Source organism: Pteropus medius, unplaced genomic scaffold (assembly GCF_902729225.1).
Source record: "Pteropus medius unplaced genomic scaffold, Ma_sr-lr_union100, whole genome shotgun sequence".
In the NCBI taxonomy this organism is placed as follows: domain Eukaryota; kingdom Metazoa; phylum Chordata; class Mammalia; order Chiroptera; family Pteropodidae; genus Pteropus; species Pteropus medius.
Window position 1 is genome coordinate 1,097,042 of NW_024342470.1, and position 13,579 is coordinate 1,110,620.

The 13,579-nt window shown below is 55.2% G+C and overlaps 1 protein-coding gene across 3 annotated transcripts in view; it reads left to right on the plus strand.

Moving 5' to 3' along the window:
• The window catches only part of TUB (TUB bipartite transcription factor), a 79,742-nt gene that overhangs the window by 52,013 nt on the left and 14,150 nt on the right, over positions 1 to 13,579 (plus strand). The window contains exons 1-4 of one of the 3 annotated variants that reach the window (XM_039863494.1): positions 1,726 to 2,106; positions 10,901 to 10,952; positions 11,441 to 11,603; positions 13,376 to 13,394. In XM_039863494.1, coding sequence (XP_039719428.1) covers positions 2,069 to 2,106; positions 10,901 to 10,952; positions 11,441 to 11,603; positions 13,376 to 13,394 — 272 coding nt within the window. In that variant the 5' untranslated portion in view covers positions 1,726 to 2,068. Of the gene's footprint in view, positions 1 to 1,725; positions 2,107 to 10,900; positions 10,953 to 11,440; positions 11,604 to 13,375; positions 13,395 to 13,579 lie in introns of those variants that run through there. The other 2 variants (XM_039863493.1, XM_039863492.1) reach the window with 2 other exon arrangements.

Genomic DNA, 13,579 nt, shown 5'->3' on the forward strand with positions numbered 1-13,579 from the left:
AAGGCTGAAAACATAGGCCCAGGCAAAGTGTCCCAGTAGGCAAGCAACAGCCCAACTTTCTGCCCCTGTACCCCACTCCAGGGTGATTATTTTGTCTGCTCTCTCCTCAGTGACAGTGATAGCTCTTGGAAATTGAAAAATAATCAGAAGTCACAGCCTTCAGACAGTGTCAATGCTGTGCCAGACAGAGATGGATCTCATAGACCTCTCCTGCACTCCAGAAGCCTGGAGAGACAGGCTGCATGCATGTGCACTACGTGAACTATGATAGGCAAGAAGGAGGCTAAGGGCAAGGGCTCTGGACCCAGACCACTTGTGTGTGAATCCTAGCTTCACCACTGATCAGTTGTGCGACTTTGGGCAAGATCTTTGCCTTCTCTGTGCCGATTCTGCTGTAAATGGGTACGATAATAGCATCTACCTCCTAGGTTGGTTGTGAGGATGAAATGACTTACAGTATACAGATATACCTCACACAGGTCCCGATGCTCAGCAAATGCTCCAAATATCTTGGTTATCGCTTTTATAGTTAAAGGCAAGGCTGAAAGGCTGGGAGAGTCCTAGCTGGAGTCCTAGCTGTGGGCTCAGGGCAGTATGATGGGGCCTTCCGTCAGCCCAGCTGGTTCTCACACTTGCTCCTACCCAGTCATGCAGTCATGACAGCCTACTTAGCACCAGAGAATCCCTGCATGGGCATTCTTCTGACATGGTTGGGGTAGGGGTGCAGGTGGGTGGGTGCTGCTGAATCCAGGGTACACATGGGAATACCTACATGTAATGTGGAGACTGCTCCTAAGTAGACGCCTCCCTGATCACCTAACTTCACTCTGCTTCCATACCCCAATCTCCTCCCCCGCCCCTGTGAATTCTCTGCCCTTCCTTCACCTCAACATCCCATGCCTTGCTTTAAAGTTTTAAAGTTGGTGGTGCTGGTCTCAGCCAGGACCTTCTCATCACTTGGAGACTTTAAGATGATCATTTCTGATAAGTTTTTGCTCCTTTTAAGTGTGGCTTTGGAGGACAGAGACCCTGGTTCCATTACAGTTCCATCGGCTTCCTGGCTTTATGTTCTTGGGTATCTTAGCATTCTTAAGGCTTTATTCTCTTGGAACTAGAGATAAGTACTTGCCTCTTGAGGCTATTGTGGAGATTAAATAATATAACTTTATAAAGGCCGGGAATGTAGTAGACAGTAAATGTTATCCTTCCCCTCGATTGCTATAGCTTAGACGGGAGGGAGTTCTCTGCTGTGAGGAATCACCTCCTTTACTAAAACCGAAGAAAGAAGGTTCCCTTGGGGAAAGTGAGAACTTGGGGGAGGGGGGAGCCACTGGGAGAGGAGTGGCTGCCCCGTGCTTAGGACTGAAGGTTCCTCATGACCTTTACTTCTGCTGGCAGCACCTTTCCCTGTGCACAACCAGGTTCCTACCGCCACCTGTCCCCCGCCCCCGTCCTCCTCAATGAGCAGCGGTTTCCCATCCCTTAGTAGCGACAGGTAGGTAGGTAGGTGTTAGAATTATCCCAGTTTCACAGAGAAAGAAACTGAGGCTCAGAGGTCGGGAGACCCGCCCAGCGGCAGCGCAGTCCCAGGGTGGGCGCCGGCGCGGGCGCAGTCACGTGTGTGGAGGCTCGATCCCGATCCCGAGGATTTTGGGAGGCGGGCTCGGGCGTTTTGGACGCAGGGGCCGGCCTGGGGGTGGGGTCTCCGCCGGGGCGGAGCGAGGGTGGAGGGGCAGGCGCCGCAGCCACGCCGCGCTCCGTCCCTCGGCGCGGGCCGAGACCCTCTCTGCGCGCAGGGCGGCCGGGCCCGCCTCTCCCGCCTCCACGCGCGCGCGCGCCGCTCACCCGCCCGCGTCCGCCCCGCGTTCTCGGCCGCTTCTCCCATCGCACCGCGCCGGCAGCGCTCGCCGAGCCCGCGGCCGGGGCCCTGGCGTGCAGCGCGGGCCTCGGTGGGGCCCAGCGCCCCGGCCCGGGAGGATGCGGCCCGGGGCGGCCCGGGAGCTGAGCAGGGTCCCCGCGCCAGCCCCCGGCCTCCGGATCCGCAACCGCCGCCCCGCCCCCGAGAGACATGACTTCCAGGCAGCATTCCGACTGGATTCCCTACAGGTACGCGGGCGCCGGTCCCCACCTTCTCTTCAACTCGGGGGTGCGGCCCACCACCCTTCCAAGGGTCGTGTATGTGCACAGATGGCGTGGGGCAGGGTCGAAGGCGTCAGACCCAGGGCAGGCTGGGGACACCGGTCGGGGGCGCGGGGCACCTATTCTCTCCCCATCTAGCCCAACACCGGGGCCGTGGGGTTGGAGACACTGGTTCTTCCTACCCCAACTTTGGGGGCCCCTGTGGGCTGAACCTGCCTGCCCTGCACCCCTTCATACCCGCCAGGGTTGCTGGAAGGGACCAGTGCCCTGGGCCTGCCTGGGCCTTTTTGGGTCTGGCAGCTTCGTGTGTCCACCTGGGGAGGGAGTGCACACTACTGTGAGCCCCCTCCTAGGCCCTGCACACCGAATCACATGCCATTATAGCAGTGCACACACCCGTAGTCTGCAGGCATGCACCCACAGGACGTCGGTGCACTGGGTCAAAGATGCTCCTGCTGGTTGGTTCACACTCTCAGAGCGAGAATTCCTGGAGACAGTTATTCTGAACCAAGTGCACAGGCAGCTCACATACACATGCACCATGTATCTCTCCACACACGCATACACTCACACGAGTGCAGTGCTACATATCTGCACACACACACATCCTGTATTTGGAGACTACCTGACACCTGCTACCCACTCACAAGTACTACTCATGTCTTTCAGATACTCAGAAATACACTTGCTAACAGTTGGACACTCACAATACCTTGAATTGCCTTTACATGCACAAGAGCACTCAACAACCCAGGCACACTGAGGGAAGCACCGCCACCCTGTGATCCCAGATGCTATGGTCTGTCCCAAGGACAACTGGGTTTTCTCACCTGCGGTGGGAGGTGGGAGGAGGGAAAGGGGTCTCTGGAGCTTCACGCAGGTGCAAGCCTTTCCCCATCCACTCTGCCCCATTCTCTCCATTACCACTAGAAGGGAGCTTATTGCCATGGCAGCACAAGATCCTTGGCCACCCATTGGCTCCTTGGTTGCCATGGGCTACAGAGCTGTCTGGAGGCCTCCCAGAGAGGCATGTGTGTAAAAAGGGTCCCAGACTTCTAGGGTCCACTATGTTCTTGCCCGCCCAAGTACACATGCCGGTGGGTGGTGGGAACAGACCTTCAAGACCTGCCTTGTAACTGCCTGCTCTCTGGAAGGGATCTGATTCTGGTCACTGATAGAGAATAATTCTGACAGCTCTTCTGTGAGTCTGTCCAGACAGCGTCCAAAATGGAAACCAGCTGAAACCGCCTGAGGCTTGTTAAAGCAGATCCTTCTGCAAACAAGCACCTGTCACTGTCCTGGAGATTCAGGGTTTCTCTTAAGAATTGTTGTTTCTAATTTTGGTTCCCTTTGGGCCTTCAGGGCTTCCCAGGTTAGAATTTGTGGGTGCCTTTCCCACCAACATACAAGTCACCATAGGGTTTCCTGCAGACATGTAGTCACACCTCAGAGTCTCACTTAGACCAGGGACTAAGTGAGGCTCTGAGGTATGACATCAGGGGACTGGGCTGACTCAAAAGAGCTGCCACCCCACACAGGGCATTTAGGCTAAGGGCACAGGTAGTTTCTGGAGTAGCCTGGCTTTCTTGACACATGTGAGCTGACCTTCTAGAAGATAGTACAGCTCTACAAAGTACTATTAACCTTTTCTTGCCACCTAGCAGAGGTGCCTGGATAGCTCCTGTGGGCTGATGGCCTCTGGTACTGTGGAAATACCTGTATGGGAATACATGTGGCAGAGTGGTGGCCACTGACTTAAGAGGGAGAGAGAGAGGGAGCTGCACTGTGGCTGTGGATATGATGGCATGTCTAGGATCTGGCCGGCTGGAGGCCAGACCAGCTCATGGTTCAAGGAAGCCTCTCCCAGGAGCCAAGGACCAAAGCAAGTTGTAGAGTGATCATATGGGTCTTAGAAAAAGTTAGCCTCAGACTGGGGAGGGTTACGCCTGCCTCTGGGAAATGGGGACCTAGGGAGGTGGGTCGTCTCTGGGAAATGCTCTTTTCCAGCGAGTGCCTAGGGCAGTGGCATTGTGCAAAGAGTGATTTGGCACTTGCCCAGCCCAGGCCCAATTCTCCACCTCCATTCCTTTCTTGGGCCCACACTTTCCACCTGGAGTACAGCATCCTGCCACCCTGAAAGCCTAGCCCTACAGAGCAGTTTGATACTCGTGTGGCCCTGCCCCGCTTGCTGTCTTATTGCTCTGTCACTCTGCCAGGATCTCTTCTGCTTTGCTGGGGTCTTTCTGAGGATGCACTGAGCCTGGGAAAGCACTGGACCTGGGGTGTAGGCTTCCAGAATGGAGAAACCTAGGCTGAGAGGAGATGCACGTTGCCTCTTGCATTAACTGGGCTGCTTATTGCAGTCACAGCCATATGCCTTTCTGATCACAGAGAAAACTGGGGCAGGAGGCAGGCAAAGCAGTTTACTTGCAGATGAGGGGGATGGGCACGTGTGCACGTGCTTTGGCATGAGGTTTCGTTAATGTCACAGCATGTCAACTGGAATGTGTCATTTGGTTTGGGGGCGAGAGGTGAGTGGATTTCTTGTTAGCTCTGCTGGTTGGGGTTCTGCTCTCTCTCTGATGATGGTTGCACCTGCGTTCCCTGGGTCTGGCTCATTTTCTTTGAAGCAGTGACAGTTGCTGATAATCTTCTTAAGGGTAATTATGGCTCAGTTTATAATGATCATGGATTAATCTCACATTCTGATTTAGAAGGGAGCCATTTCATTTGTAAAGTTTAACAATTGGAATAATCTTTGCCTTTTTTTCTATTACATCTAATTCCACTTCTGCCATTTTCTCTTCACCGGTGTTCTTGAGGAGTGTTAAATACCCCTAGTTAATGACTTTTTATGAGTCGAAGGTCGAGCACTGAGAGGAAGGACCGTACTGGGTGGGAGCAATGGCTGGCCCTGTCCTCAGTACTGTCTGCATGGTCCTGCAGCTGTTACCTGGTGTCTCCCTTACCAGGCCATGAACACCTGGAGAGCAGGGACCTTGTCTGGTACTCGGCTGGGTGCCTAGCAGGACCCAGCACAGACAAGATGCCGCTTGGAATCAAAGTGGCATCCCTGGGTAGTTCTTAGGCCCTCTTAGCCTTCCTGGCCCCACGCCAGGTCTTCAGCACACCTGAGGGATATAACGCTCTCCCTTCCCAGAGGGGCTTCCTGGAGTCTCTAGATCACAGAACAAGGATCTCAGGCGGGAAGGGCCCTTACAGGCCGTGGAGTCCTGCGTGAAAGCTTCTGTGCATCCCCACGTACAGCCTTCCGTGAGGTACTGGCTGTGGCCAGGAGAAAGGTCTCCCTGGGGGTGAGCCCGAGCATGTCTCTGGGTCCTCCTCCTCTTGGTCATTGTTAAGGTCCTCCCGTCATGCCCTTACCCTGCTTTCTGGGGAGCAGAATGACTACTGATTAAGCAAGACTCCTGACTCCTGCCGTTCTGCCTCTGGGGTAGCCTCAGAGGTGCCCTGGGTGCTACAGCCCACTGCTTCACCTGGTGACAGTGAAGAGGAGCAGAACTAGGTGAAAATCTCTCCACTCGTCCCCCAAGCTCCCTCAGGGTGTCGTCTTGTTGGTCTCTGCAGTTGAAGAAGCAGAGGAAACACAAGGTCGATAGAGGTGATTCAGGGACAGGGACCTGCGGATGCCCTCAGGCTGGTCTCTGCCCTCTCCCAGCACGGGTCCTGGAGCTGCAGGCAGTGTCCCAGATGTCGCCTGTCCAGCACCAAGCAGAGCGAGACTGTCCTGTTGCAGCTTTTGAGCCCTCCCCCATCCTCATGGGATGGCTTTGACTCACTGACTACTCACCTCAAAGGTCTCTGTAAATGAAACCCCAAAGTCCGCCCTCAGGCTGATGGCAAGCCCTGTCACCTCTATCTTGCCTGCATGGGTGGGCAAGACCTGGGTGTTGAGACCCACTAAGGCTTTGACCTTCTCCTGTTAGGTTTCCACTTGTGACATTCTTTGCTTACTTTCCGAAGCCTTCTGAATTCCTACTGTCAGAGTGAACAGTTAGTGTCTCTTCTACTTTGTCTTACTTGTAAGTCTGCTGAGAGGCCCGCCTTGTCTTCAGGTCATCAGTAAACACGCTAACCAAGAGAAGCACGATACTAAAGACCTTCTTTGACTGTGGCATGATCCATTGTTGCAAAAACCTTTGAATATTTGTCTAATTGGACTAGCTTTCCACTTACATTGCCTCATCTTGCTCACAAGTTATCATCTCTGGTCTCTGCAGTTCCTTGTGGAAGCCTGGCTGTCCTGTCCTCCCATTTCTTCCAATAGGCCTGAGGACATGTGCCCCGACTTGCTGGGAACTTGGGCTTGCTCCTAGTGGTCACTAACTCTCCCTCCCCCAGCTGTTCAGTTAACCCCGTCCACAGTCTTATGTTGACTCACTGATCGGCAGACTATAATTTCTTCCCCTATCTGAACATAAGGCTGCATCTGCATACTTCCAGCCTTTCAGCGACTCCCCTCCTTTTTGTTCTTTTGTTCTCTATGGCTCATGATTGCCTTTTGCATGGCCTGCGTCACGTGCTTTAAGAGAGTGAGGTGGGGGATTGAGTCTGAGGTATCTTCCCCAGCAGTTCTGAATTACCAGAGCGGGGAGGGTATCTTGCCTTGGGCACGGGGTTGCAACCAGGCACCCTGGGTGGTCTTTCCTCCCCTGACAGCCTACTTTTCTGATTTCCTGGGTCCAGTAGGGGCAGCTTCCACCATGACTGAGGAGAAACAATGAGGGCAGAAAGGGAGAGGGCAAAGTGGGCATGGAAAGTGGGTCTGTCCATAGGTTGGCCTGGCCCCCACGCTCTGGTCAGCTCAGGTGGATTAGCTGGAGCATGTAGGGTGGGTCTAAGAAGTGCATGTGTGTGTTGGGGGCGGGGACCAACTTCTTAAATATGTTAGCTGTGTCTGGCTTTCTCAGCCCACGAGAGAGGTGCCCTTGCCCTCATTTGTTGTCGAGTGTGGTTCACTCACTCCTCAGATACCTGTTTGCTCCTCAGGGGAAGCAAGGGGATGCGGAGGGGCTGTCTTCCTGGGAGGTAAAAGGGCCACCTCGTTGGTCCTGGGCAGAGTGGGTGGATTGGTGGACACAGCAGACCAGGTTTCTCTGACTCTCATGAGCCAGTGGCCGGTGCTTTCCTGGGCCTCTCTGGTCCAGCCCTCAGCAGGAGGTGATTATAATGAAGAAGCCACCAGGGTCAGCTGGAAGACCCATCCATCAGTGCCCTGTCTGCCGTCCGAGTCTCCTGGCGGGGCTGCAGCTGGCAGCCTGGGCTTGGCAGTGGTTCCATAATTGGAGCGCGAGTCATTAAAAAGCCATTACTGTCTCCTTTCATGGTTATCGTTTCAAGCTGCCTAGGATAGTGCCCATTAGAAAGAGGCAGGCCGGGTGTATTGGTGAGAAAGAAAGATGCCTAGGAAAGGTGGCGGAGTGGGAGATGAGAAGGCAGGGCCATCTGGTGGGGGGTGGGGGTGGCGGGGAGAGCGGCTGGGCCTGCTGAGGAGGTAAGAGGAGCTTCGGTTCTCTCCTTGGAGACAGCCATCGTCGTTGTCATTGTTCTCCACTACCCTCCGCTGTTTGCAGGAGATTCTTTGTTACTCACCAGGCATAGATGCTGTGTGATCCAGACACATTGTTGTCAGGCAGAAACACCCACCCAGTACAAGCTTATCCCTGCTAGGTGACTGTGGTCCACCTCAGACCTTTGCGGCTCTCATAGAAACACCGTGCTGTGCCAGGAACCTGCTTTACTCCATTGCGGTGCCCGTTCTTGGAGCCCCCTCGTTTAGGTGGATTCCTGTTGGCCTCCTGGGTGGTCTTCATCAGCCAGGCAATGTTCTTATTCACCAAGCACATGCTCCCGCCCCCAGCCCTGTGCCATTACTCCAGCTGCTCCACTGTGGTGGAAAGAGGTGGTGGACGGCTCTCTAGGCACTCCCAGGGTATCTGAGTTTCTGGAATTCCTTAGAAGCCCAGCCTTTGTATTCATCCATTTCTCTCTGAAAGCTGGTGGTTAAGTCTATTCTACCTATAATCTTAGCTGGGGACCAGCATTATTAAAGCTTGCAGCTCTTTAACCCCCATAAGGGAATGCAGGTGGGGACAGAGGAAGAGAAAGTAATGTTTTCATGGAAAACAGCCTCCTTCCCTCCGGGCATAACTTGTGTGGAAAGCCCATGGCAGTGGGGCGGTGGCCTGTGGTAGGAAACCACCCCCTCCACGCCCCCTGTGCACAGATAAAGACATTATGGGAACACTGGGCAGTGAGGCCACTGGCTGGAACCACCTCTTGTCAGTCAAGCATCGAGCAGCTGCTGTGACCCAGCAGTTCCAGAGATGACTTTGCTAATGTGAGCTTATGTCTCAGCCGGATGTCCCCTTTTCTAAATGACCCATGCACTATGGATATTATCTTTTTTCTGCTCAGCCAAGCCTGGTGCCAGGGATGACCCAGGTGACTGCCCCTGGCCCTGCCCTCTGAAAGTGCAGGTGGCTTGCATCACCCCCAAAAGCCATGAAATGGCCTCTCCTGCTGGCATGAAGGGGAGCCAGTACTACTGTCTTGCAGAGGTGACACATGCTCCTGTGGCCAGGCCACCAGCAAGCACATGACTGAGATTACAGGCTGCCCTGTGCGTGCCTAGGCACAGAGTTTGGCAAGGAGAACACAGTTAGATCTGAGGCCCCGTCGCTCCTGTCAGGTGCCACACGGAGCCCAGGTTGCAGTTTTCATCTGGATCCTGGCAATCCTGAATGAGTATGCGCTGCTCACACAGCAGGCCGCGGTGGACAGTGGTGTTTGGGACTGACCCTTCGAAGTCAGCAGATGTGTGAGCAGATGCTTTGCCCTTGTGTCGTTCAGTCAGGCCATTGACTTGGGGAGGAAGAGCTGTAGTCTCCCAGACCTAGTAGAGCCCTTGGCATCCTGCCCACTCTGGTACTTTCCCCTTTCTTCAAAAGTCCTGCTGCCACTCTCCAGCCTGTGGTGCATGCCTTCTGTGATGGGACACTTTGACCAGGCCCATCAGCTTGAGTTTTCAGGAGCTGGTTCCCTGTTCCCTGGTCCACGGGGAGTCCCAGTACAGCTGTGTACTCTTAGGCAGGTGGGAAATTTTAGGAAGACTGAGGTCTGACTTAGAAGCATGTGTAGTGGGTAGTGTTTTCTACTGTGCTCTGGCAGCGGAGGGTTTGGGGAATGAGGCTGTTCTGTGCACGGCCCCAGATCATAGTTGGGGCTCCTCTGAGTGCAGAGCAGCCGGTGAGAATCAGGAAAGGCCTTCCAAGATGGCAAGCAGGAAAGATGCAGAATCCTCATCAGTTGTGTCCGGGCAAGTGGTGGTGGGCTGTCTGTGATCCATGAACTTCCAGCTGCTCTTGGCTGGGTCCCTCAGCACACAGAGGCATAAGTAATTTAGATGAGCTGAAGGGACATTTCAGGTCAGTGATTGTTCCAGCTAGAAGGGCTACTACTGCTCTCTGGAGGAGGTGGAAATGGCTTCACCTTGTCCTTGGGGTGATTTGACCTGATTTTTTCCCCTTCCACCGTGCTCACCTGCACACAAGCATGCCCACTTCTTACGCAGATATTTGCATGCATGTATATGCGGTATGTGCTTACCCAGGTAGATGCGCTCACACATTTAGACACCTCCCGGAGTGTGCACGTGCACGAGATACACTTACAGCCTTACACACAAACCTCATGTACTCAAATATGTCTGTGCCAGTACCCACGCACAGGTCTGGTTCGGGGACAGGCTCCAGCATAACTGAGGGTCCCTAGAGCTCAGGTCCTCAGGCTCCAACACCACCCCACACAGCTGTCCTGACCTTGGGTCTTATAGAATTTGGGCCTAGGTTTCATACATATGTCTTGGACTAGAAAGAAAGCGAAGTAGTTTGAGTTACCAGCTCCCTACTTGTTCTCTGCCCTCCTAGGAGGCCAGGTCAGTCTGTGTGAGATGATGCTGCCTGTCCCAAGACCTTGGGGACTCAAGGATTTGATGCCCTGGTGCTGCTTGACACCATGTCTGTGGCCAGGGAAGGGCCCAGTGGCTGGTTGCTGGACCATGTGTTGATGTGCTGTGTCCACTCTGCAGACATCCCTACCCAGTCCTAGCCCTGCCCAGAGGGACTGGTTTGTCTCTTAGCCTTACTCTCCCAATTGAGGGGACCCTCAGCCTCACTGAACAGTGTCAGCACCTCCACTCAGCCACCTAGAAAGCCAGAAGTTTGCTTTGAACAGATGGGGAGAGGTCTGCCCCAGAGGACCCAGCCTCCTCTAGCGGGGATGGAAAGACGAGGGGAAGAGCTGCTGAGAGCTGAGAGGGAGCCGGAGGGAACAGTTCCCTGGTCTGAATTCTGGCCTTGGGCTTGGCTTATTGCCCAGTGCTTCTGGACAGGTTCCCCTGCAACTCAGTCAGGCTCTGCTCATGGGCCCAAGGGGAAAGTCTCCCGTACTCTTTAGGGCCAGGCTGATTGGGCAGTCTTGGGGTCGTAGGGCTCCCAGCAGGAGGTGGGCTCCCAGCAGGAGGTAAGCTCCCAGAATGTCAGAAATAAGGCTCAAGCCTTTCATCCCAGCTGGTTCCCAGGGAGTAGCTTCCCAGATGGTAGCCTTAACCCTTCCTCCCTCTCCCATGGCCAGCAGCCATGATGGGAGGGGTGTAAAGAACACAGATGTGCTGGGTGGGCTCTAAGCTGTATCTTGGCAGGTCATGGCAGGCCCTAAATACCCCTCTCTCCTTCTGCAGTGTCTTAGATGATGAGGGCAGCAACCTGAGGCAGCAGAAGCTTGACCGGCAGGTGAGTAAGGCTGGGGCCAGAAAGAAGGGTGGTCAGCACATGCCATCCTGGCCAGAGTCTGGGCTGGCATCTCCAAGGGGAAAGCGAGAGGGCTGCGCCTTTCCTGGGGCGCTCCTGACTGGTGGGGAGAGGGAGCCAGAAACAGCTTTCTCTTCTACCAGCTCAGCATTAGCTCTGCCCAGGCCATAGGGCGTCTGCCAGGCAGGCATCTGGGGTGACTGCAGTTGGAGGGCTGAGTGTGCTGTGATCCTGCTGGGGCAGCTACATTGGCTGAATTTTGCCTCCTTTTCCTGCAACCCAAGTCTTGGGGTACCAAGGACATGAGGCCTTGGCCTCAAGTGCGTTTTGGACCCCATTGTGACCCTTAGAAGTGAGCTGAGCAAGCAAGGTCATCTCTCCACTCCCTGTCCGGGAGCCCTCTCTGGGTAGAGGCCATGAGCAGCCCTCTCCAGCCCGCCCACCTCTGTGCCTGTCCGATGCCTCTGTAGCGGGCTCTGCTGGAGCAGAAGCAGAAGAAGAAGCGCCAGGAGCCCCTGATGGTGCAGGCCAATGCCGATGGGCGGCCCCGAAGCCGGCGGGCCCGGCAGTCAGAGGAACAGGCCCCGCTGGTGGAGTCCTACCTCAGCAGCAGTGGCAGCACCAGCTACCAAGGTATGTGTTGCCTTTGGGACAGCCAGCCTGGGAAGGGCCCTGTGCGGTAGCTCCACACCCTTTAGGGACTTCTTGCTGACCTGGTGGCGAGGGATCATCTGTCATGGTGTACCCAGGATGACTGGCTCCCAGCCCAGGCAGGCAGCTGAGTGGGGCGGGTGGAGGGCGGCTGGGACTTGAAGCCCTGGACTCCTGCATATGCTCAGGATGTTGGATCCTGGATCAGGTGCTGGGGCCAGAAACGGAAACTTTACGGACCTGGTCTCGGATCTGAATTTTTTTTACTGAGAGCAGGAGGCAGCTCCTAGGCGCAGAACGATCCATTCCCCACCATTGTCCTGACTCCTGAGAGGAATCCATCTTAACATCCCACACCAGCTAGTGTCTCCTGCAACAGATACCTATTGCTTCCTGTCCCTGGGCTCCCTGCACCCTCAGTCTACCTGGCTTCTGACCTCAGGTCCCTGCACAGAGCCGTGGTGACCAGCGACCTCCACCTCTCCCATCTCTGCACACTCTGCTTCTCAGAAGAGCTCACTTGGCAGGGGATTCTCTGCAGCTCATCCTGGGAGTGTGGTGGTGGGGTGGCTCCATCACCTCCCTGAGCTTGGGTTCAGAGTACCCCAGACCTGGCAGAGGGTTGGTCTCTCTGATCCCAAAGGAAGGACTCAGACTCAGTCCCCACTGCCCGCTGCTGGCGGAGGTAATCCTGGTGGCTTCTCTGTCAGCTGGTGGCTCTAAGACGGTGGCAAGCATCTGGCTTTTGCAGTTGGTAGGAATCTGAGCAACCATGGTTCTCCCCTCCTTCTGCGGCTTCCTCAGGACCTGCAGCCTCCAGCCACCTTGAGCTACTGGTAGTTGCCTCACCTCAGGGCCGACTGCGGGGCCCTCCCCACACCCCTACCCCACAGCATCACAGACTCCACTAACCCAGCCCTTAGCTTACTGGGTCCCCTTGTCTGTGCCTTGGAGGGCAAACCTAGTGCCCACTCCCGGCACAGCATACTGGACAGCTTGGTGCTCTGTGTGTGCCCTCATCCCACTGAGGAAGCCCATTCATGTCTAATAATAAAGGCTGTCTGAGGGCTTTTGCCAGAGGCTAGGCACGGTGCTAGGTCTTCTACCTGTGTTATCTCATTTCTCACAATAACTCATCCCCACATGATCGATAAGTAAATGGGCTTTGAAGAGGTCACCAACTTGCCCACCGGAATGAGGCTTTGCACCCTGTTAACCACCTCCCTGATAGAAAGCTCCATCATAGTAGTTCTCCTGTGTGGGCTTCAGTTCGGCATCCAAGGCCAGAGCTTGTATGTACTCTACCTGAGAGGGCCCTTCAGAGGAGGGGGACGGGGGCTTCAGCCCAGCACTACTGTCTTGGACATGCAGCCCCAGCTGCTCCATGCAGAACTGGCCCCTGACCCCACCCTCTCCTGGCAGCCTCCTCCTCACACTTCCCCTTTGAGCACCATCCCCAGCGTGGTGGTGGTGACCTGCAGAGAAGGCACCGGCCGTTGTGGGTCCTGTGGAGCCTTGGCCTGCCCTGTGGGCATCAGAGGCCAACATCTTGAGACTTGGAGAGAGTCCTGCAAGTCCCTCGCGTGTCGTCATTTGGGCAGGCGTTTCTCGAGTGTCGAACTGTGCCAGGCCTGCAGAAATGACCAGAGTCTGAAGACAGTTTCTGCTCATGCCACCAGTAGTCACTACTAGTGGTCACTTGCTCACTTGTGACAGTGAGCAAATCACACTCTGTGGTCTGTTTCCTCCCCCAGTAAGTGAGGAAAATTCTTTGTCTTGGGGCTTTGAACAGTGAAGCAGCCATGGTATTCCAAGGTCTAGTCAGCTGCTTGCTAGTCCCTGCCGAGACTCCAAAGCAGGCTAGGCCATGCTGCTTCTCTGGGGATGCAGTCTTGCCCAGCTCTGAGGAGGCTGCTGTGCAGGTGGCTGGCTGACCTGGGGTTGGTGTTACCCAGAGC